This window comes from Heterodontus francisci, chromosome 1 (genome assembly GCF_036365525.1).
Source record: "Heterodontus francisci isolate sHetFra1 chromosome 1, sHetFra1.hap1, whole genome shotgun sequence".
NCBI lineage: Eukaryota > Metazoa > Chordata > Chondrichthyes > Heterodontiformes > Heterodontidae > Heterodontus > Heterodontus francisci.
In genome coordinates, this window is record NC_090371.1 from 95237419 (window position 1) to 95262930 (window position 25512).

Below are 25512 nucleotides of genomic sequence, written 5' to 3' on the forward strand. Positions count from 1 at the left end.
GTAGTAAAGTTTGGGACCTGGAACATCAGGACCCTAATGGACACACCTGCGAGTGAATGCACGGAGCGTCACACTGCGTTTGTTGCCCGAGAACTCTGACGATACGACATTGACATCACTGCTCTGAGTGAGACCTGGTGAGCTGGAGAGGGACAGCTCAAGGAACACCGAGGCGGCTATACTTTCTCCTGAAAAGGAAAATCAGAGAAGAACACAGAATTCACGGAGTTGAATTTGCCATCAAGAATAAACTTGGCAACTAGCTTCATGAGTTTCCTCTTGGAAGCAATGAGTGCCTCATGACTCTTTGTCTCAAACAGGGAAGGAGCCAATATGCCACCGTGATCAGTGCATATGCCCCAACTCCAGACGTTGACGACGAAACCAAGGAACATTTCTCTGCCAAACTTGACCAAGCTCTCTGTGGGGTTCCGAAGGAGGCCAGAGTTGGAAGAGAGTCCAGTCTTTGGAATGGTACCATTAGCAAGGAAGGAATTGGAAATGTCACCTCCAACGGCATTCTTCTCCTCATCAAATGTGCAGAACGTGAGCTTATCATCACCAATACCCTGTTCCGCCAGAAGAACAAATACAAAATGTCATGGCAACACCCACGGTCCAAACACTGGCACCTGATAGATTACATCATTGTCCGTGCGAGAAATTGCAAAGATGTTTGCACCACCAGAGCAATGACCGGAGCTGATGACTGTTGGACCAATCACCGACTTATTCGTTCAATCATGTCCATCAAACTGGCTCCCAAATGACAGATGCAACAGAAGCAATGTCCACAAAAGATCAACATTGAAGCTCTGAAGGCATGACACAACCTTGTTTAACTCCTGTCTTAACCTCAAAGGGGTCTGTAATGGCTCCGTTGCTAAGGATTACTGCTCGCATATCATCATGAAGCAGGCCAAGGATGGTGACGAATTTTGGAGGACATTCACACTTCAACAGGAATCTTTCAGAGTGCCTCATGATTTACAGAGTCAAAGGCCTTTATCAAGTCAAAAAATGCTATGTAGGGAGGTTGATGCTGTTCGTGACATTGTTCTGTGAAAGTCATGTCAGCAGTGCCTCTTGATGGCCTAAACCTACACTGAGATTTGGGGAGCAGCCCTTCAGCAAGTGTAATGAGTCGGTTCACCTGAGGAACCATGTTTGAAGATCGCAACATCAAAACTGAAACCAAGCTCATGGTTTACCATGCAATCGTGATCCCTACTGTGCAGTATGGGGCTGAAACATGGACAACATATAGGAGGCACCTCAAAGCACTGGAGTCATTTCATCAACACTGCCTGCGGAAGATCCTACAATATCAAGTGGGGGAGGACAGGCACACCAACATCAGTGTCCTCTCATAAGCAAACACAACAAGCATCGAGGCTATGATTATCCACCATCAGCTTTGTTGGGTTGGTCTTATCGTTCGGATGTCAGATACCAGGGTCCCAAAGCAGGTCGTCTTCTCCCAGCTTAATCAGGGCAGATGCACCAGAGGAGGACAAAGGAAGTGCTTCAAGGATGTGCTGAAAACCAACATGATGAAATACAACATTGACATCAACTCCTGGGAGACCATCACCCTGGACCGAACAAAATGGAGGCAGAGTCTGTGGGAAGGATCCAGCATTTTGAGACCCAATGACGACAAAATGAAGAGGAAAAGCAAAAGCGGTGGAAAGAACAAGCCATGATCTGAACTAATAATGCACAATCAGACATTCCACATGACAGCAAATGCCCCACGTGCCATAAGGTCTGTAGATCCTGAATCGGCCAATAATGCTGAACACCACTTGGAAGAAGCACTGAGGGTGACAAGGGCGCAAAATGTACTCCGGGTGGGAGACTTCAATGTTCATCATGAGTGGCCCGGTAGCACCACTACTCACCAAGCTGGCTGACTGGACCTGGTAGGTAGTGAGGGAACCAACAAGAGGGAAAAACCAACTAGACCTTGTCCTCACCAATCAGCCTGTTGCAGATGTACCTGACCATGACAGTATTAGTAGGAGTGACCATCACACAATCCTTGTGAAAACGAAGTCCATCTTCACATTGAGGATACCCTCCATCATGTTGTGTGGCACTACCACCATGCTAAATGAGATAGATTCAGAACAGATCTGGCAGCTCAAAATTGGTCATCCATGAGGTGCTGTGGACCTCAGCAGCAGCAGAATTGTATTCAAACACAATCTGTAACCTCATGGCCCGACATATCCATCACTCTACCATTGCCATCAAGCTGGGGGATCAATCTTGGTTCAATGAGGAGTGCAGGAGAACATGCCAGGAACAGCACAAGGCATACCTAAAAATGAGGTGCCAACCCAGTGAAGCTACAACCCAGGACTACATGCATGCCAAACAGCAGAAGCAACATGCACTAGACAAAGCTAAGCAATCCCACAACCAACGGATCAGATCAAAGCTCTGCAGTCCTGCCATATCAAGTCATGAATGGTGATGGATAATTAAACAACTAACTGAAGGAGGAGGAGGGTCCAGAAATATCCCCATGTGCAATGATGGGGGAGCTCAGCACATCAGTGCAAAAGACAAGGCTGAAGCATTTGCAACCATTTTCAGCTAGAAGTGCCGAGTGGATGATCCATCTCAGCCTCCTCCTGAGGTCCCCAGCATCACAGATGCCAGTGTTCAGCCAATCTGATTCATGCCACATGGCATCAAGCAATGGCTGAAGGCACTGGATACTGCAAAGGCTATGGGTCCTGACAACATCCCAGCTGTAGTACTGCAGAACTAGCTGCACCCCTAGCCAAGCTGTTCCAGTACAGCTACAACACTCGCATCTACCAGGCATTGTGGAAAATTGCCCAGGTATGTCCTATCCACAAAAAGCAGGCAAATCCAATCGAGCCAGTTATCGCCCCATAAATCAACTCTTGATCTTCAGCAAAGTGATGGAAGGCGTCATCGACAGTGCTATCAGCGCCACTTAAAAACCAATAACCTGCTCACCGATGCTCAGTTTGGGTTCCTCCAAGGCCACTCAGCTCCTGACCTCATTACAGCTTTGGTCCAAACGTGGACAAAAGAGCTGAACTCAAGAGGTGAGGAGAGAGTGATTGCCCTGGCTATCAAGGCAGCTTTTGACCAAGTGTGGCATCAACGAGCCCTAGCCAAACTGAAGTCAATGGGAATCAAAGGGAAAACTCACCACTGGTTGGAGTCATACCTAGCACAAATGAAGATGATTGTGGTTGTTGGAGGCCAATCATCTCAGCCCCAGGACATCGCTGCAGGAGTTCCTCGGTGTAGTGACCTAGGCCCAACCATCTTCAACTGCTTCAATCAATGACCTTCCCTCCATAAGGTCAGAAGTGGGGATGTTTGCTGATGATTGTACGATGTTCGGTACCATTCACAACTACTCAGATACTGAAGCAGTCTGTGTCCCTATGCAGGAAGACCTGGACAACATTCAGGCTCGGACTGATAAGTGGCAAGTAACAATAGTGCCATACAAATACCAGGCAATGACAATCTCTAATAAGAGAGAATCTAACCATCTCCCCTTGACATTCAGCAGCATTACCATCACTGAATCCCCCATTATCAACATCCTGGGGGTTACCATTGACCAGAAACTAAACAGGAGCCGCCACGTAAATACTGTGGCTATAAGAGCAGGTCAGAGACAGGGAATTCTGCGGCAAGTAACCCACCTGCTGACTCCCCAAAGCCTGTCCACCATCTACAAGGCACAAGTCAGGAGTGTGATGGAATACTCTCCACTTGCCTGGATGAGTGTGGCTCCGACAACATTCAAGGTGTTCTACACCATCCAGGTAAAGCAGCCTGCTTGATCACCCCATCCATCACCTTAAATATTCACTCCCTCCACCATCAACATACAATGGCAGCAGTGAATACCATATACAAGATGCATTGCAGCAACTCACCACACCTCCTTAGACAGCACCTTCCAAACCCACAACCTCTTTCACCTGGAAGAACAAGGGCAGCAGACACATGTGAATACCACCATCTGCAAGTTCTCCTCCTGATTTGGAAATATATCGCAATTCCTTCACTGTCACTGGATCAAATTCCTGGAACTCCCTGCCTAACCACGCTGTGAGTGTACCCGCAGCAGATGGACTGCAGCAGTTTAAGAAGGCAGCTCACCACCACCTTCTTGAGGGCAATTAGGGATGGGCAACAAATGCTGGCCTTGCCAGTGACGCTCACATCCCATTAAAGAAAAAAAATATTGTCAAAGCTGCAATCTTTGGATGAGACATTAAACCGAGGCTCCTTCTGCTATGGCATTTCAAAGACCAGGATGATATGACCAATATTAGCCTAATGTTTGTCTAGTATGGACAAACCAGCCACACTGCAGGAGGACAAGGATCCTTGCCGAGTGGCCAGAAAAATGACAAATGAAATTCAATATAGACAAGTGTAAAGTGTTTCACTTTGATATGGGGAATAAGGAGGTCACTTATTCCTTGAAAGGTAAGAAACTAAATGGGATGGAAGGAGGAAAGAGATCTAGGAATACAGATACATATATCACTAAAGGCAACAACACAAGTTAATAAGGATATCAAGAGTGCAAAAAAAGTACTGGGACTCATTTATATTCGTATAGAATGCAAAAGCAGGGAGATAACGTTAAATTTATATAGAACATCGGTTAGCCTACACTTTAGTACTGTGTACATTTCTGGTCTCCATGCTACAAAAACTATTTTGTTTTTTTCTTTCATGGGATGTGGGTGTCCAGGCCAGCATTTGTTGTTCATCCCTACTTGCCCTTGAACTGAGTAGCTGGCCAGGCCATTTCAGAGGGCAGTTAAGAATCAACCACATTGCTGTGGCTCTGGAGTCACATGTAGGCCAGATCAGGTAAAGATGGCAGATGTCCTTCTCTAAAGGGCATTAGTGAAACAGATGGGTTTTTACAACAATTGATAGTTTCATGGCACCATTACTGAGACTAGCTTTCAATTCCTGATTTAATTTATTAATTGAATTCATTAATTAATTGCATTTAAATTCCACCAGCTGCCATTGTGGAATTTAAACCCGCATCCCCAGGGCATTAGTGTGGGCCTCTGGATTACTAGCCTAGTGACATTACCACTATGCCACTATCTCCCAGCACTGGATAAAGTGCAGAAAATATTTACAAAGACATTACCAGCACTGAGAGGATTATATCTCTTTGTTTCACATACTATTCATATACAAGATAATTACCAGAACTGAGAGGATTCAACTATTAGGAAAGAGTGAGCAGACTGGTGTTAAATTCCTGATAGCTTGTTGTTGAAGAGTGATGCTGGAGCCTATCATTACTCCGTTTTGCATTTATTGTGCAGAGTAAAAGGATTACAAACATGTAGCTCCTCACTCAAAAACCTTCACTAGTCTCAGTAAGGGTCTCCTTACAAGTGTTGAAGTAAGACCCCAGTTATCACCCTCCACCTGCATATAATTAAACAATTGATACACAATTAACAACTGGGACTCTTCTCTCTGTAAAAGAGAAGACTGAGAGAGGACCCGAGATTAAAGATCTTTTCAAGGTCTTTATGAAAGGATTCGATGGGATGGATGTGGAGAAACTATTTCCACTTGTGAGCAACCTAACATAAATATATAATAGCTACTAACAGATTGAAGGAATTGATTTCAGAGGAATTTCCTACACAGAGTAGTGACAATATGGAACTCGTTGCTACATACAGTATTTGAAGTGATTAGCATTGATACACGAAGGGGAAGCTGGATGCATACAGGAGAGAAAATGGAATAGAGGGATACAGGGGCAATGTGGGAAGAGGTAATTAGAGTTGAAGTAGACTTGTGTGGAGAATAAACACCAAATGACCTGTTTTAGCACTGTAGATTCTATGGCCAGAATTTTAATTGGATCACCAGGGTCTCGGCTACTGGCTAAAGTGCTGGTGAGAGCCCCGCGTCGTCTCCTCTAGGGAAGGCCCGCCACATTACATGCAAATTAGGCACTTCAGTGGACAGGCTTTCATGGGATTAAGGACCGCGGCGATGGAGGCCCCACCTGCTGCGAGCTGCCGGCCAATCAGAGACCATGGAGGCAGTGTATGCTGCCGGTACTGGACTCATGGAAGGCGCTGGACCCAGGCCACAGGTGAATCAGGGCGGGAGAGGGTTTTGGAGGAGTGGGGTGTAGTGGGGTCGGCAGCAAGGGCCGGGATCCTCCCCCTTCCTGATTCTGGGTCCCTTGATCAGGCATTAACGAGGGACGCTGGCCGCGTGCTTTCCTTGCAGCGATAGGCCCACCCGCCACTGGGCTGATACCAGTGGAGGCGGGATGAGGCCCTTCATTGGGTATTAATTGCCTACTTAAGGGCCTCAATTGGTAGCAGGCCTTCCCACCCCAGACTTAATTTGGGTGGTGGCGGGGTCCTCTCCCCCAGCCACCATCCCACCCAATTATATGTTCTCCCCACCTTCAAAGTCGCTGCGGAGGAGAGCATAAAATTCCTCCCTATGTATTTAACCAAACCCAGATTAATTGGTCATCCAGTTGCTCTCTGTGATTTTGCTGTGAACTAAATCACCAGTACATAAGGCACTGAGCTCGAAAATACATTTGGAAGTTGATTTGAGAGCGCAAGTTATTTTTTTCCATTTGATGAAATTAAAATTTTCAAGTGGGATTTCATCAGCCTCCAGCTGGACACCATTCGAGAAGGTTTTGCAAGAAAACTACTAAATTTGAATGAGTTCTCTTTAATGTAGATATGGTACTAAGTAGAAACTCAGTGTAATTATCATTATTGTGCGAAGGATAAATTATGTCATCAATCTTTTCACCTGTTTCTTTTTGAATCAAAAAATTGTTTGTATACATTTTATTTCTACAGTTATATTAAGTTTGTATTGTCTGTAAATACCTACTGCATACATAATTTATGAAATTGTTTTCTTTAGTAAATTGCTTTTGGAAATTTTGGAAACCGGTTCTGCTGGATGGTGTCTGAGTTGGAAGAATGAGATGATCACAATGGAGAGTGTTGTAATGCATTTTAAAAAGTGTGAGAAATCAGCTTGTCTAGACTGACTGAGCCTACAGGGAATAGGAATATTTAGAGCTTCTTTGCCCATTAGGTGTCAACTATGTGATAGATGCCAAGCTTTTTTCTAACTTTGGCAATAGCTCAGCTATACTACAGTACTCTACTTGCCTTCAGCAAGCAGAAACAATGAATGTAAGCTAAGATGATTCTCTCTTCAAAGTGGTTTGAAATGTACTATTCTAACAGCTGACTGCCAAATTGTCAACTTCTAATTGATGAATTCATGAATAAATTATTTTCAGAAGGAATGGAAACTTCCAATTTCGATGACTCATTTTGGTTCCACAAACTCCTGTTTAACTAAAGGCTAACTTTTAGTGTTGTGCTGGCCAATGGTTTTGTTGTATAGGCATATTAAATTTCTGCCTTAATTGAAAGGAGCTATGTTATTGTCTGAAATTTTATTTTATTTATAAAAATTAAGATTGAAACTTGTCTGGCACAGTAAAATATGCTGACGAAAAATATCACGATAACAGCATGCCGCACAAATACCATCAACAGAAAGACTGCAAATCTCAACAAATTTGTAGCAACATATTTATATCCTGTTAGAATCAATTTAGCTATAATGTGTTTAAAATAGGGACTAGTGTAATATAGTGTAACTGCTATACAACTGGTATAGTACTTGAATAATCAGTTACGAATATATAGTGTTAAATGTCAAAGTTATAGTTAACACTATGCAATCATTTTATATATTGGTAATTATATATTTTATGACAGTGTTATAATACATAAAACTCAATATTTATTTGAAAACAGTTTTTCCAAAGAGTGTCAAATTCATCAGGGATCAAATTTAATCTAATTCCAGAGAACAAACAAATTTAGGAATGTCCTGATAAAATAGATAAATAATTGCATGCTGCAATATCCATGTAATAAATTTAGGTTTCAGAGTTTATTTATGGTTCTAGCTTTTGGATTTAACCAGCAAAACTTGATAAAACCCTAGAAACAATGATGTCGTGTATGTTGAAAATGCTAATAAAACACCAGAAATGATTTCCATTCATTACATATGTGCATTCTCCACTTCTATTTTCTGTGCAAATCATATCTCTATCGGCTACGTTTCCCAGTTTGTGTATAGTGAACCTTTGTGCTCTGCGCTCCTTGATCCATATGATCCCATATTCAGAATATTTGGATTAGCAAATTAAATTGCAAACAAGTAAAATCACTAACTTTGGCTTTTAGTAACAAAAGAAAATTGAAACATCAAAGAAACACTCAATTATGCAAAACAAAGAAAGCACTGAAAATAAATGCCAAAAACCAGAAACCTAAATATATTCAAATCTAGGAGAGATTTAGGACCCTGCTTTCTCATTTTCAAATCCTTATAATCATTGTTTAAGAGAAGAATGGTTTTGGGATATAGATGCGACAGAAACTTGAATACCAGTAAACCCACTTTCCAGGAACAAATGCTGCAAAAAAAGTCTAATATAGGAGAACTCAGTTGCATGAGATAATAAACTAAGTTATCAGCCTTAATCTAGGAGGTAAAGGACCATTGGATATTAGTGCTCCTAATCTCAATTTTTCTGCCATGGTAAGATTAGATTAGATTTTAGATTAGAGATACAGCACTGAAACAGGCCCTTCGGCCCACCGAGTCTGTGCCGAACATCAACCACCCATTTATACTAATCCTACACTAATCCCATATTCCTACCAAACATCCCCACCTGTCTCTATATTTCCCTACCACCTACCTATACTAGTGACAATTTATAATGGCCAATTTACCTATCAACCTGCAAGTCTTTTGGCTTGTGGGAGGAAACCGGAGCACCCGGAGAAAACCCACGCAGACACAGGGAGAACTTGCAAACTCCACACAGGCAGTACCCGGAATCGAACCCGGGTCCCTGGAGCTGTGAGGCTGCGGTGCTAACCACTGCGCCACTGTGCCGCCCAGTATCGCGTTGAGGTCACATACTTTTCCACAGAGGAAGCATTTTTGAGCCATTTGTTTACTCATATGCCTTTGAGCGAATGGCAGCACTGGAGATGGCCTGGGAGTAGGTTTGCATCCTGTTCCCTACATTGGATAGAGGCCAGAGTGCAAGCAGACAGGATGGGAAGTGGAGATAAGTAATTTAATATCTCCTTTCTAAAGCTTCATGGGAAACTCCCAAAGACTATAATTTGGGAGAGAATTTTTATGAAATTTCCTTTCTCACAATAATCTAGCCATTGAGAGGATTTTTTTTAACTCGAAGCTGGTAGCGTAGGTGTGAAATAAATTGAACACGTTCCAGAACTGATGAATGATCAAGTGCAAGGAGAAAAGGTGGGTGTGAGAGGAAAGTAATGTATTTGGATGTAAGCCGTATGAATCATAATAGAAGAATTTGACTTCCCTGGTTACGTGTTGGCTATTACAGAATCAGAAAATTCAATTCGGAAGATCATTCACCCTACCATGCTTATTCCTTGGTCAGTGTTAGCTCATGTCAGAGATATCTACTCATCCCATTCTTTCCTCCTATTCTTTAATATTTTTCCATTTTGTGTTTATTGAATTCCATTTTAACTGTCAATATTGACTCAGTTTCGGTTATGTTTTTCCTATCTGCTTACAGTTCAACAGTTGCATGTTCAGTTAAGTTTGTTTTAATTTTAGTGTGTGCAATTATATTTTTGTCTTTTTAAATAAAAAAATAGGACATGCATAGCATAAATAAAATACCTAAGACTAGTAATTTGTCTCGAATTTAGCTAAACATTGTGGGGCATTGGCAAAATTCTGATGAATTGAAGAACATATTCCTACTTTGGCAGAAAACTAGCATTGTGATTTTAATATATATATATTTAACTGCTACTTTAAACATAGTGGGTTGTTCAATTATACCTTTTAAAATAGTAGAAATGTAAGTTTTCTCACTGTAATCAGCCATAGTGCATCAGCAGTACTATACTGTATCAGCAGTAGTTATTGCATCACTGTGTTCTACAGTGTTCCATCAATCTCTGCGCTCAAGTTTAAATTCTACTACCTTAAAATAGACAATTTCATACTTATGTTTGTTTATAAGTGCAGATTTAAAAGAAATCCTAGAAAACATTTAAAAACTGGGTTACTACAGTGGCAAAAGCACGCTTAGCATGACAGGTTACAAAAATCACAGGATTGGCACACTCTTCCAAATCACTAACCTTAAGAGTATTGTGTGTTGGAGATGCAGAATCTGTTTTACTTGTTACCCAACAAGCCCACTTGTAATCACTAGCATTCTCTGTGTACAAACGGTTTTGCATCTTAATTACCTGCGGTACCGAATGGCTCTTAATCACCTACAATTTATCAGAACCCAACTTTCTTCACTTTTTGCTCTGCATATAGAAGTGCACGTTTCATCATGTTATGCCACTCTAATTGCTGTGTGTAACAATGAATTATCACTGTAATTGGAATTCTATTTTATATTTTTGCATTACTACTCGTGATGTGGTCACAAATGTCGCTGAGGTTGAGGCCATCCGATTGATTGCCTCTGCCACTTCCCTTGCTTCCGCTAGCCCACAGGGTTAAACTTCTGCTAAAGTTTCCCTCTGCCCAGCCCTGAATTCGCATCTTTCTCTAGTTTCTCTGTCGCCTCCTTTCATGCCCCCTCCAAACTTATCTTGTTCATGAGTTCCACCTCCTGTTCCCGTGACTCTTTCCCACGAAACTGATAACCACCCAACCTCTCATCCTGGTTCTCATGTTAGCTGATTTTGTTAACATTTCCCTCTCTCCAAGTTCTGTCCCTTCTTCCAAGTTCTGTCCTCTCCTCAAAAAAACCAACCCTTGATCCCACTGTCCTTACAAACTACCGCCCCATCTTAAACCTCCCTTTCCTCTCCAAAGCTCTTGAACGTGTTGTTGCCTCCCAAATCCATGCCTATCTTTCCTGGGACTCCAGATTTGAATCCCTCCAATCAGACTTCTGTCCCTGCCATAATACCAAAATAGCTCTTATCAAAGTCACAAATGACGTTCATTGTCACTGTAACAAAGGCTGTAACTATTCCTCCTCATCCTTCTTGACCTGAAGCCTCTGACAGGGTTGACCATACTATCCTCCAACACCTCTTCGTCGTTCAGCTGGGGTGGGAGTGAACTTGTCGGATTACATTCTTATCTAATCGTAACTAGCCAATTATCCGCAATCAGTAATTCCTGCTCATGGTCCAGCGGCATTACCTCTGGTGTCCCCCAAGGATCTGTCCTTGTCACCCTCCTATTTCTCATCTACATGCTTCTTCTTGATGACATCATCTGAAAACACAGCGTCAGTGTTCACATGTACACTGAACGTACCCAGCTCTACCGAACCACCACCTCTCCCTACTCCTCCACTGCCTCTAAACTGTCTGACTGCTTATCCAACAACCAGTACTGGATGAGCAGAAATTTCCTCCATGTTAATATTCTAAAGATTAAAGCCATTGTCTTCAGTCCCCAATAAAATCTCCATTCTCTAGCTACCAACTCCATCCATTCCCTGGCAATACTCTGAGGCTGAACCAGACTGTTCACACCTTGGTGTCATATTTGACCCCATTGGGGAAGGACAACAGTCGGATTAGTTTTGGATAGCTCTTTCAATACAATATAATGGGCTGAATGGCAGAACAAGGAAAGAGGTTCTGCATAGTCGGTATGAGGAACTAGGCACCAAATTAAGAAGCAGAACATCAAAGGTAATTTCTGGATTATTACCTGAGCAACATGCAAATTGGCATAGGCCAAATAAGACAGAGAAGTTAATGCGTGGCTCAAAGACTGGTATGGTAGAAGTGGGTTCTGATTCGTGGGGCACTGACACCAGTACCGTTGGTCTACACCTGAACCGTGCTGGGGCTGGAATTCTAGCAAGCCGCATAACTAGGGAAGTAGAGAGGGTTTTAAACTGAATAGTGGGGGCAAAGGATCAAAGTTGGGAAGATATGGTAAATCAAGGAGTAGCGACAAGGCAAGAGAGAAATGATACAGATTGTAGCAGGAAGGGACAGAGCATACAAATCTAAATCAACAGATAAGGCCCGAGGTTACAAAAATAATAGAAGGACTAAACTAAAGGCTCCATATCTGAATGCACGTAGCATTCGAAACAAAACTGATGAACTGAGAGCGCAAATAGAAATAAATAAGTACGATCTGATAGCCGTTACAGAGACATGGCTACAGGATGACAGATTGGGATCTGAATATTGAAGGGTACATGGCATTTAGGAAGGACAGGAAGCTAGGAAAAGGTGGAGGGGTAGCTCTGTTAATTAATGACGGTGTTAGCGCAATAGAGAGGGATGACCTAAGTTCAGGAAACCAGGATGTAGAAGCAGTTTGGCTAGAGATGAGGAATCATAAAGGCAAGAAGTCACTTGTGGAAGTGGTGTACAGGCCACCTAACATTAACCATACTGTAGGACAGGGTATAAAGGAAGAAATAATGGCAGCTTGTCAGAAAGGTACAGCGATAATTATGAAGGATTTTAACCTACATATAGACTGGAAAAATCAGATGGGCAGAGGTAGCTTAGATGAGGAGTACATAGAATGTTTTCAGGAAAATTTTTTGCAACAGTACGTTCTGGAGCCAATCAGAGAGCAGACTGTACTAGACCTGGTATTGTGCAACGAGATAGGATTAATTAATGACCTCATAGTTAAGGTGTCCCTAGGTAGCAGCGATCATAATATGAATGAATTTTACATTCAGTTTGAGGGAGAGAAGAGTGGGTCCAAGACTAGTATTTTTAACTTAAATAAGGGCAATTATGAGGGCATGAAAGCAGAGCTAGCTAAAGTGAACTGGCAAATTAGGTTAAGGGATAGGTCAGTAGAGATGCAGTGGCAGACATTTAAGGGGATATTTCAGAATACACAGATTAGATACATTTCAACGAGAAAGAAAAGTTCCAAGGGTGGGACCCATCATCCGTAGTTAACTAAAACAGTTAAAGAAAGTATAAAACTTAAAGAAAAAGCATATAATTATGCAAAGATGGGAGGCAGGTCAGAAGATTGGACAGAATATAAAAAAGAGCAAAGAATGTCTAAAAGATTGATCAGGAAGGTAAAATTAGAGTATGAGAGAAAGCTAGCTAGAAATATAAAGACAGATAGTAAGAGTTTCTATAGATATTTTAAAAAGAAAAGTTAATGAAGTGAGCATTGGTCCTACAGAAAGTGAATCTGGGGAATTAATAATGGATAATAACAAGATGGCAGATGAGTTGAACTGGTATTTTGCATCGGTCTTCACTATTGAGGATACAAGTAACATCCCAGTATCAGCTGTAAGTCAGGAAATAGAAGGGAGGGAGGAACTCAAGAAAATTACAATCACCAGGAAACTGGAACTGAACAAATTGTTGGAGCTGTGGGCTGACAATTCCCCGGGTCCTGATGGACTTCATCCTAGGGTGTAAAAAGAAGTGGCTAGTGCGATAGTTGATGCATTAGTTTTAATTTTCCAAAATTCCCTAGATTCGATGAAGGCTCCATTAGATTAGAAAATAGCGAATGTAACTCCTTTATTCAAAAAGGGAGGGAGACAGAAAGCAGTGAACTACAGGCCAGTTAGCTTAGCATCTGTCTTAGATAAAATGTTTTGTGAAAGGAAAATCATGTTTAACCTATTTATTGGAGTTCTTTGAGGGAGTTACATGTGCTGTGGATAAAGGAGAACTGGTGGATGTATTGTGCTTAGATTTCAAGAAGACATTTGATAAGGTGCCACATCAAAGGTTATTGCAGAAAATAAAAGCTCATAGTGTAGGGGGTAACATATTGGCATGGATAGAAGACTGGCTAGCTAACAGGAAACCAAGAGTAGGCATAAATGGTCATTTTCTGGTTGCCAAGGTGTAATGAGTGGTGTGCCACAGGGATCTGTGCTGGGGCCTCAACTTTTTTACAATTTATATAAATTACTTAGATGAAGGGACCAAAGGTATCATTGCTAAGTTTGCTGATGAGACAAAGATAGGTAGGAAAGTAACTTGTGAAGAGAACATAAGGGGGCTACAGAGGGATATAGATAACAAGTGAGTGGGCAAAGATCTGGCAAATGGAGTATAATGTGGGAAGGTGTGAATTTGTCCACTTTGGCAGGAAGAATAAAAAAGAAGCATATTATCTAAATAGTGAGAGATTGCAGAGCTCTGAGATGCAGAGGGATCTGGGTGTCCTCGTGCATGAATCGCAGAAGATTGGTTTGCAGGTACAGCACATAATCAGGAAAGCTAATAGAATGTTATTGTTTATCGCGAGGGGAATTGAATACAAAAGTAGGGAGGTTATGCCTCAGCTATACAGGGCATTGGTGAGACCATATCTGGAGTACTGTGTACAGTACTGGTCTCCTTATTTAAGGAAGGATGTAAATGCGTTGGAGGCTTACAGAGAAGGTTTACTAGACTAATACCTGGAATGGGCGGGCTGTCTTACGAGGAAAGATTGGACAGGCTAGGCTTGTATCCGCTGGAATTTATAAGAGTAAGAGGTGATTTGATGGAACATATAAGATCCTGAGGGGTCTTGACAAGGTGGAAGTTGAAAGGATGTTTCCCCTTGTGGGAGAATCTCAAACTAGGGGTCACTGTTTAAAAATAAGGGGTCGCCCATTTAAGACCGAGATGAGGAGAAATTGTTTCTCAGTGTCATGACTGTTTGGAATTCTCTTCCTCAGAAGGTGGTAGAAGCAGAGTCTTTGAATATTTTTAAGGCAGAGGTAGATAGATTCTTGTTAAGGAAGGGGTTGGAAGGTTATCAGGGGTAGGTGGAAATGTGGAGTAATCAGTTCAGCCATGAATGTATTGAATGGCAGAGCAGGCTCGAGGGGCCGAGTGGCCTACTCCTCCTAATTCTTATGTTCGTATGTCCTGTGCTGTGAATTTCAATGCTTATAGAGTGCTATAAATCTATTTTTAAAAATGATAAATTATTAATTGAATTTATCATTAGTTTAACATTATTACTGTATTATGTTAATTTTTGCCTATGCTAACGGGGAATATCCAGGGAACTTTTCTGATTCAAGTTTTCTTCAGCATATCATGTTCTTTTAGGTGGGGAGGGGGGTAAAATAAAATTATGTAGCTCATTATCTGCTATGGTATTAAACAGCTGTGCTGCTTTTTAATAAAACGCCACGTGTCTCGAGAAAATACACTGCCAAATTTAGCAGTGGTTCATAGATCTGCTTTCTTGCATTCAAAGTCATCCAGACGCACACAATGCACAAGTCATACAAGAGAGACAGACTGAATGAACGTGTGTGGAATGAAGATACTATGTGGTTAATTGTAATTGCATTCCTGCAAAATTCACTTAATACTGTAAAAGGGTATTTGTAACAAATTGCTACTCCTTACTAAAATACACAAATGTGAAAAGTGCAAAGCTGATATTGCTGCAATTTTTATGGAAACATAGATAGTACTGTAACCTGGCTCACAGCAGGGTTAAGCAGGTCATGAAGTCTACTGACTACAACCAATTTTGCAGCCCAACACTCCAAACATTTTTTTGAAGCCTCATATCAATCTATTCAAATGACTGGCCAGGTATTCCTCCCTTTTTTCCTCTATTTTCCCACTACCAAGCCACAAATGGGTAAGGGTGGGTAACTCAATTGTACAAGACTTCAGGTGGTGGGTTTACAGGAGATGGTGTTTCCTGACAAGCATTCATTACAAGATTCACTGTCTTGCTTATTAGTTACTTCAGATAATTTCTAGACTGGCTAGGAAGCACATCTGGGAAACAGATGGGTGCAGGGGACTTTAACTTCCCAGGAGACTCAGTGACATGTCTACAGACTGAAGCTGTGAACAGTTTGACTGGTTCTACAGCAATCTCTCTTGTTTAGTACAAGGATATTTCAAAACCACACTGGCGAACTTCAGTAATCATCAGTGGGGAAAGAAAGAGAAGAAACCACCTTCTACAGTAGAACACTTTTTGTCAGCTAATGGTAATTGATAACCACATTTGTTTTAATTTATCATAAGACAAACTCTCCATATATTAATTTAACTTTGCAAAAGATTTACATGCTTCTAGTTCCCATTTCCCCTATCCACTGCACAAGAAAATACACCTCTCTGTGGTGTCCTGCATTTCCAGCTAGACCCTCCCAGCTGAAAGGTCTGTTGTTCCCGATGGAAGGGCTCTTTCCTAAGGAAAACCAACTCAAAAAATTATTTCTTCTTGGAATGTTGTCATGCAAATTAATGTATCTTCTTTCTCTTCCCCTTTTATGACTCCAGTGACATTAATCTTGATGTTAACAAGCTATAATGGTTGTAAACTCCATTCAGTGAAACATTCAGTTCTTTGGTGTAGTAATTACATCAGATCTACAATTAAGCAAATAAGTGACAAATATGGCTGGGAAAGCATGCTGAAGAATGGGAAATCTCAGCAAAGCTTAATCCTACTCTGAACAGCTTTGAAGTCTAGTGTTGGTAGGTTGTAGAGAATCCTACTTCTTGGTTCCTGGACTCCAAGTTCAAAGCTGTACGCCCCAGTGGTCTTGATGAGGAAATCAGTTCCAACTGTCATCGAGATGATGTGGCCACACTTACACCTTTGATGAGATTCAGATCTCCATATATGTTTGCCAGGACAACAAAAGCTTACTGCAGCTCCACGTCACCATTCTGTATGTATCAAAAAATAGGTCTCCAAAGAATATCGGTAATAAAACGTCATATATTGTGTCTTTTTACCTGGAACAGGATAGAATTTTAAACAGTTAATTATCACGAGGTGAAACATGGTTGTTTGGACTTATGTTGGACTGTGGAAAAATCTGTGATCTTCTTAATCGTCCACAGTAATTTCTCCAAGGTTTGAGGTGCTTCCAGCAAACACCAAGGGTCAGTTATTTTTTTTTTAAAGAGTATTTGTTTTTGTTACTGATGTTTTCAGCTCCAGCCTGTTATGCCACCTGTATGCACACAGTCTTAGAAAACTGCTTTAGGAAGGGGTTCTGTCTCTGGATTCCTGGTGTGTGCAGTTGTTTTAAAGTTGTGCTTTGCAGCTAACTGCCTGGCAGTTTTACTTTTCCCAAACAAAAACAAGAAATGCTGGATTCACTCAGCAGGTCTGGCAGCATCTGTGGAAAGAGAAGCAGAGTTAACGTTTCGGGTCAGTGACCCTTCTTCGGAGGGTCACTGACCCGAAACGTTAACTCTGCTTCTCTTTCCACAGATGCTGCCAGACCTGCTGAGTGAATCCAGCATTTCTTGTTTTTGTTTCAGATTTCCAGCATCCGCAGTATTTTGCTTTTACTTTTCCCAATGGTTGGCCAAGAATTGTACATGCCAGTGGGCACAAAATTGCTTTACTGGTCTGTACTGGGATTAGTTTGCCAGTGGTTAAAAAAAAAAAGTGGCCGCCTCGAAGAAGACCTCAATCTGTTTATGTTGCTGTTGGAAGTGACCACATGAATGTTTTTACATTCACTTTTTTTTAAGTAGGAATTAAGATTCCGTGAGTGTTGAAATATCTGTTTATATTATGAAGCCACTATATTATTTAAGATAAAAACAAGAAATGCTGGAAATACTCAGAAGGCCTGGCAGCATCTGTGGAGAGAGAAGCAGAGTTAACATTTCAGGTCAGTGACCATCCATCAGAACTGGCAGATGAATGGTCACTGACCTGAAACATTAACTCTGCTTCTCTCTCCACAGATGCTGCCAGACCTGCTGAATATTTCCAGCATTTCTTGTTTTTATTTCAGATTTCCAGCATCTGCAGTATTTTGCTTTTATTATATTATTTAAGATGCCTGTTTTTAGCAAATTTGAACATACAGCAATGTAATTTTTTTCATTAACTTTGTCACATTTGCAAAATGGGCAATTTCTATGTGCAATGAAAAATATACTTTCCACACCCAAATTCAGAAAGCATGTGAAAAAGCTGCTCCGGAGATGTGTTTTCAAACTAGGATATGTGGACTCCAGAATACATTTGTGGGGAGGGTGGGGGGGGGGGGTGGTGGTGGTGTTTGTGAGGCAGATCCAGGTATAGCATGGTCTGGAAGTACAGTATCTTAGATTCTGTATTTCTGTAGTTCTTGACCGACTCACAAATTGTTTCTGTTACTGTCTACTAACAAGTGTTTTCTGTAGTAATAGGGTTGGCGCTCAAATCTGTCAACATTTGCAAGGGTCTCACAAACAGAAAAGTTTGGCAATTACTGGTCGATTTTACAGTCTCTTAAAGTCTGCAATTTTGTGATTTAACAGACATCACAACAAAATGGTACTCAATGATTTTACTATTAAAAATAGTGACTTGTCTACTGAACCCTGTTAACATTTTGTTAGATCAAGACAAATGAAATTAGATCTGATTGTGGATGTGCATAGTACCCTCTCACACATGGACAGAAGTGAGTTTCAGGAAGTTCAGACAATTATTTGTATCCTATGAAAAGAAAACATTGGGTCAGCTTGTTCACAGAGCATAGAGTGGCTAAGTCGTTAATGGAATGTATCAGCTACTCCTCACGGACTGGCAGGCAATAATTCCTCCTGGGAAAACTCAAGGCTATTTAACAGAGACGAAGATTTATTAGCTAATCTAAAAATTATTGCTTTAAAAGATCCACGTAATGCAGCTGTATGGAATAATATGAATAATAATCACCATATGTTGAAATCTGTAGCTGTAAATGGAACATGTGATTTAGCAGAAATGTTTATAAATCTTTGTTGTGGCTCTGAATCGATCTTTTCAATCAGCTAACTGTGATATATGAAGCAAAATTACTAAAGGTGAACAACTGTTAATTGACTGAAGGTGCAGTTTTCTTCACTTTAAGTGATGTTCTCTACATGCTGAGCAACTTTCATGTCAATATGCACTCTGGATCGTGGAAAAGGATTTAATAGGACATTGCCTCTTGACACAGGAATAAAGCATTATGATTTTGTCCTTTCCTTAGCAACCAAAAGTTCTAGACAAGAGGGAGGATTTGTTAGCAATAAGCAAGAATATATATTATACTAAATCATCCATTGAAAGAGTATTACGCTAACTTTACGATTCAAATAATATATAATAAAGGATTAAATGTTATATCATGCACCTCTCCAGACTAATTTTAGTATAACTGGAGTAATACATCATATGATATAACAGTCTTTGGGAAACTATACCAGACCCAGCTTGATACTGAAATAAAAACAAAGTGCTGGCAATACTCAGCAGGTCAGGCAGCATCTGTGGAGAGAGAAGCAGAGTTAACGTTTCAGGTCTGTGACCTTTCATCAGATTTCATCAGCTTTATACTGCTCCAGTCTCAGGCCACTTGTCTAGATTGATCTTACTGGTGGTGGTCTGGCACACATGTTTTAACATCGAACAGTTTTGGGTTACAAATTTCATGCTGCATTCAAGTCAGTATAGATAGAGCAACAGCACCGAGAAAGTACCAACTTGTATTGAAGTATGAGGCTAGCTATACTTAAAATTGATAAGGCACCAGGACCAGATGAGATGCATCCAAGTATACGGAGGAAAGTGAAAGAGGAAACTGTGGAGACACCGGCCATAATTTTACAGTCTTTCTTAGACTCGGGGGTGGTGTCAGAGGACTGGAGAATAGCAAATGTTACATCCTTGTTCAAAAAAAGAGTGTAAAAATAATCCAGCAACCATAGGTCAGTCAGTTTAACCTCGGTGGTGGGAAGCTTCCAGAAACGATGATTTGGGACAAAATTAATAGTCGCTAGGGCAAATGCGGGTTAATTAAGGAAAGCTAGCATGGATTTAAGGAGGACAAATCATGTTTAACTAACTTGCTGGAGTTTTTTTGTGGAGGTAACAGAAGGTTGATCAGGGTAATGCTGTTGATGTGGTGTATATTTTTTGAAATTCATTCATGGGATGTGGGCGTCGCTGGCTAGGCCAGCATTTATTGTTCATCCCTAACTGCCCTTGAGAAGGTGGTGGTGAGTTGCCTTCTTAAACCGCTGGAGTCCATGTTGGGTAGGTACACCCACAATGCTGTTAGGAAGGGAATTCCAGGATTTTGGCCAGCGACAGTGAAGGAACGGCGATATAGTTCCAAGTCAGGATGGTGTGTGGCTTGAAGGGGAACTTGCAGGTGGTGGTGTTCCCATGCATCTGCTGCCCTTGTCCTTCTAGGTGGTAGAGGTCGCGGGTTTGGAAGGTGCTGTCTAAGGAGCCTTGGTACGTTGCTACAGTGCATCTTGTAGATGGTACACACTGCTGCCACTGTGTGTCGGTGGTGGAGGGAGTGAATGTTTGTGGACGGTTTGCCAATCAAGAGGGCTGCTTTGTCCTGGATGATGTCGAGCTTCTTGAGTGGTGTTGGAGCTGCACCCATCCAGGCATGTAGAGAGTATTGCATTACACTCCTGACTTGTGCCCTGTAAATGGTGGACAGCCTTTGGGGAGTCAGGAGGTGAGTTATTTGCCGCAAGATTCCTAGCCTCTGACCTGCTCTTGTAGCCACGGTGTTTATATGGCTACTCCAGTTCAGTTTCTGGTCAATGGTAACCCCCAGAATGTTGATAGTGGGGGTTTCAGTGATGGTAATGCCATTGAATGTCAAGGGAAGATGGTTAGATTCTTTCTTGTTGGAGATGGTCATTGCCTGGCACTTGTGTGGGGCAAATGTTACTTGCCACTTATCAGCTCAAGCCTAGATATTGTCCAGGTCTTGCTGCATTTATACATGGACTGCTTCAGTATCTGCAAAGTCACGAATGGTGCTGAACATTGTGCAAACATCAGCGAACATCCCCACTTCTGACCTTATGATTGAAGGAAGGTCATTGATGAAGCAGCTGAAGATGGTTGGGCCGAGGATACTACCCTGAGGAACACCTGCAGTCATAGAGTCATAGAGTTATACAGCACAGAAACAGGCCCTTGGGCCCATCGTGTCCATGCCGCCCATCAAGCACCTATCTATTCGAATCCATTTTCCAGCACTTGGCCCGTAGCCTTGTATGCGATGGCATTTCAAGTGCTCATCTAAATACTTTTTAAATGTTGTGAGGGTTCCTGCCTCTACCACCCCTTCAGGCAGTGTGTTCCAGATTCCAACCTCCCTCTGGGTGAATTTGTTTTTTCCTGAAATCCCCTCTAAACCTCTTGGTTATTGACACCTCCGCTAAGGGAAAAAGTTTCTTCCTATCTACCCTATCTATGCCCCTCATAATTTTGTATACCTCAATCAGGTCCCCCCTCAGCCTTCTCTGCTCTAAGGAAAACAACCCTTGCCTATCCAGTCTCTCTTCATAGCTAAAATCCTCCAGCCCAGGCAACATCCTGGTGAATCTCCTCTGCACCCTCTCCAGTGCAATCACATCCTTCCTATAGTGTGGCGACCAGAACTGTACACAGTACTCTAGCTGTGGCCGAACTAGCGTTTTATACAGCTCCATCATAACCTCCCTACTCTTATATTCTATGCCTCAGCTAATAAAGGCAAGTATCCCATATTCCAGTGATCTATGGACCAAGGTCCCTCTGACCTTCTGTACTTCCTAGGGTCCTACCACCAATTGTATATTCCCTTGCCTTGTTAGTCCTCCCAAAATGCATCACCTCACACCTCTCAGGATTAAATTCCATTTGCCGCTGCTCTGCCCATCGTAGCAGTCCATCTGTGTCGTCCTGTAATCTTAAGGCTTTCATCCTCACTATCTACGACACCACCAATTTTCTTGTCATCTGCGAACTTACTGATCATGCCGCCTATATTCACATCTCAATCATCAATGTACACTACAATCAGCAAGGGTTCCAAGACCGATCCCGGCGGTACAACATAGGCTTCCAATCACAAAAACCCCCAGATGTTAGTAAGGAGGACACTGCAGGGTTGACAGGGTTTGCCGTGTTGTTTCCGGTGCCTCGGTCAATGTTGGGTGGTGCGTCCAGTTTTATTCTTTATTGACTTCGTAGTGGTTAGATACAACTGAGTGGCTTACTAGGCCATTTCAGAGGGCATTTAAGAGTCAACTACATTGCTGTGGGTCTGGTGTCACTTTAGGTGAGACCAGGTAAGGAAAGCAGATTTCCTTCCCTCAAGGACATTAGTGAACATGGGCTTCCAAAAAGCATTTGATTAAGTGCCGCAGTGTGAGCAAAATTATAGCTCATGGAATAAAAGGGACAGTAGCAACATGGATACGAAATTGGCCGAGTGACAGGAAACGGAGAGTAGTGGTTAACGGATTTTTTCAGAATGGAGGAAGATTTGTAGTGGAGTTCCCCAGGGGTCGGTGTTAGAACTCTTGCTATTCCTGATATATATTAATGACCTAGACCTTTGTGTATAGGGCACAATTTCAAAATTTGCAGATGATACAAAACTTGGAAACATTGTGAGCTGTGAGGAGGATAGTGTAGAACTTCCAAAGGACATAGACAGGTAGAATAGGCGGACAAGTGACAGATGAAATTTAATGCAGAGAAATGTGAGTAATACATTTGGTAGGAAGAATGTGGAGAGATAGTATAAAATGGTGCAATTCTAAAGGCGTGCAGGAGCAGAGGGACCTGGGTGTATGTGTGCATAAATCATTGAAGGTGGCAGGATAGGTTGAGAGAGCAGTTAATAAAGTATACAGCATCCTAGGCTTCATTAATAGGGGCATAGAGTACAAAAGCAAGGAAATTATGTTAAACTTGTATAAAATACTGCTTCAGCCTCAACTGGAGTTCTGTGTCCAGTTCTGAGCGCCACGCTTTAGGAAAAATGTGAAAGCATTAGAGAGAGTGCAGAAAAGATTCACGAGAATGGTTCCAGGGATGAGGAACTTCACTTATGTGGATAGATTGCAGAAGTTGGGACTGTTTTCCTTGGAGAAGAGAAGGTTGAGAGGAGATTTGATGGAGGTCTTCAAAATCATGAGGGGGTCCAGACAGAGCAGATAGAGAAAAACTGTTCCCATTGGTGGAAGGACCGAATACAAGAGGGCACAGATTTAAGGTAATTGGCAAAAGAAGCAATGGCGACATGAAGAAAAACTTTCTCACGCAGTGAGTGGTCAGGATCTGGAATGAGAGTGTGGTGAAGGCAGGTTCAATCGAGGCATTCAAAAGGGAATTGGATTGTTATCTGAAAAGGCGGAATGTGCAGGGCTACGAGGAGAAGGCGGGGGAGTGGCACTAAATAAATTGCTGTTTCGGAGAGGCCGAATGGCTTCCTTCTGTGCTGTGGCAGTTCTGTGATTCTGTGAATTTTGTGCTATGGAACTCTTGTCTTCAGCTGCTTAATTTGAAAATGTTCAAGCTCATATTTTTCTCATATAGCAGGCAGAGTTTTTAAAAAAAATGATCTCCTTAGTCAGGACTACATTAGACTTGGATTGGTGCAATGAAATGATACCTGACAAACAGTACATATAATTGTGAACAAATGTAACTGAGGCTTTTTTAATCGTCTCAAGTGGGAGTTCATTAAATGCTTTCCAAAAGCCATGGGCTGGTTTCATAGTCAAAACATCAAACCTTTGAAAGGATGTACAAGCATAGGAATCCAATATGTCACAGAACAAAAAACAAAACTGATTTCAAGAACTAACGTAATGTTGTCTGTGACTATGGTGATATTGTTGTGGCCCTCGCACTGTTTGGAGGAACGCACAGCTGCTGCTCATTAGATGTGCGGAAAACCTCCAAACAATGCCACAGATACCATAACTATGAATCACGTGCTCACCTGGCAAACTAGTTAACATTTATTGCATATTGTATTCAGAATGTGAAATTATTTACAAACCACATTTATAATTGAGTTATTCATCTTCCATTTTCAGGAAAAGGGCCATACTGTTAAATCCATGTAAGCATTTAGAATTTATGTGATTTACCGTTGAGTATATTCAAGACAGACATCGATAGATTTTTGGATACTTAAGGGATATGAGGATAGTACGGGAAGGTGGAGTTGATGCAGATGTTGAATGGCTGAATGGCCTACTCCTACTCCTATGTCTTATGTTCTTATGTTCTGTTTCTGACACCTAGGATATAAGTCCAGTAACTGGGGTTCCCGAGGTCCAAGTAAAAACACGTAAAGTAAGGATTTTTGTTCCAGCACGGAATGCAATGCAGTCTGGAGTGAACAACACAAAGATTTGGAAGATGGAGTTTGACACGAGGGAACGCTGGGAAAATCCCTTAATGGGTTGGGCATCCACGTGAGTTTTATTGTTAATAAATATAACTTTCATATTGTTCAATTATGAAATGCAAATGAGTTCATGTTACATTTCTTTTCAGAGGTCTGTTCTCCTAAATAAAATGTTGCATGACCTTTTTATAAATGTGTATAAACATTGCCTTATTTCCAGAATTTGGTGAAAATAACACATCTCTGCTTGTGTAAAACAAATCTGCCCTTTAAATCAGTGTCCTTTACCCAACTAAACTTCACTCACCCACATAACCTAGCAATTTACACTTAGTAAGCAATTATCTTTCAGCTTTTCACATGTGCAGATCTATCATTCTCATAAGTACTTGACTGTTACCTGCAGGAATTTTTTAAATTCATTTACAGGATGTGGGCGTCACTGACAAGGCCAGCATTTAATGCCCATTCCTCATTGCCCTTGAGAAGGCGGTGGTGAGTCACTTTCTCAATAACTGAGTGACTTGCTCATTTCAGAGGGCATTTAAAAGTCAGCCAGATTGTTGTGGGTGTGTAATCCCATGTAGGTCAGACTAGGTAAAGACTTCACATTTCCTTCCCTAAAGGGTATTAGTGAACTAAATGTTTTTTTTTGACAACCCACTAGTTACATGGCCACCATTATTGATACAAGCATTTTAATTGCAGACTTATTTAATTAACACAATTTAAATTCCCCAGTTGCCATGTTGGGATTTGAACCCCTATCTCTGATTATTAGTCCAGGCCTCTGGATTAATAGTCCAGTAACATAACCATTCAGCTGCTGTTCCCGATTTTAAAAAAAATTTGGAATGGGCCAGTTGTCTACAAAGAAATAGTTGGGCACAACACAATCAAAGGCATAAGTCTAATTATTTAACCAAATGCATGGTCAAAAAGATGGGTTTTGACCAGATTTTCAAAGGTAACTTCTGGCAAATATTCCAGACCACAGAATAAAAACTGAAAAGTCAGCCGCCAAGTAATGAACAATAGGTGTAGGAATGTAAAGGAGGTTAGAGTCAAAGAGCCCCCAAAAGATATTGGTAGAAAAATAAGACTAGAGGCAGAGAAGGGAAGAATTTGTAAACAAGAACTAAGACTTCTGTTTGCTTTGGGTGGTCACGAGTCAATGCATGTCAAGATACGATGATGCGGTTATGGGCAGATGGGATTTAGTGCAACACAAGATGCAAGTAGCAGTGTTTTAG

At 41.5% G+C, this 25512-nt stretch overlaps 1 protein-coding gene across 1 annotated transcript in view; it reads left to right on the top strand.

Moving 5' to 3' along the window:
• ndufs4 (NADH:ubiquinone oxidoreductase subunit S4) overlaps positions 1-25512 on the top strand; it is a 206574-nt gene that overhangs the window by 175285 nt on the left and 5777 nt on the right. Inside the window, exon 3 of the mRNA XM_068032808.1 lies at positions 24154-24326. Within this exon, the coding sequence (XP_067888909.1) occupies positions 24154-24326 (173 nt within the window). The remainder of the gene's footprint in view (positions 1-24153; positions 24327-25512) is intronic.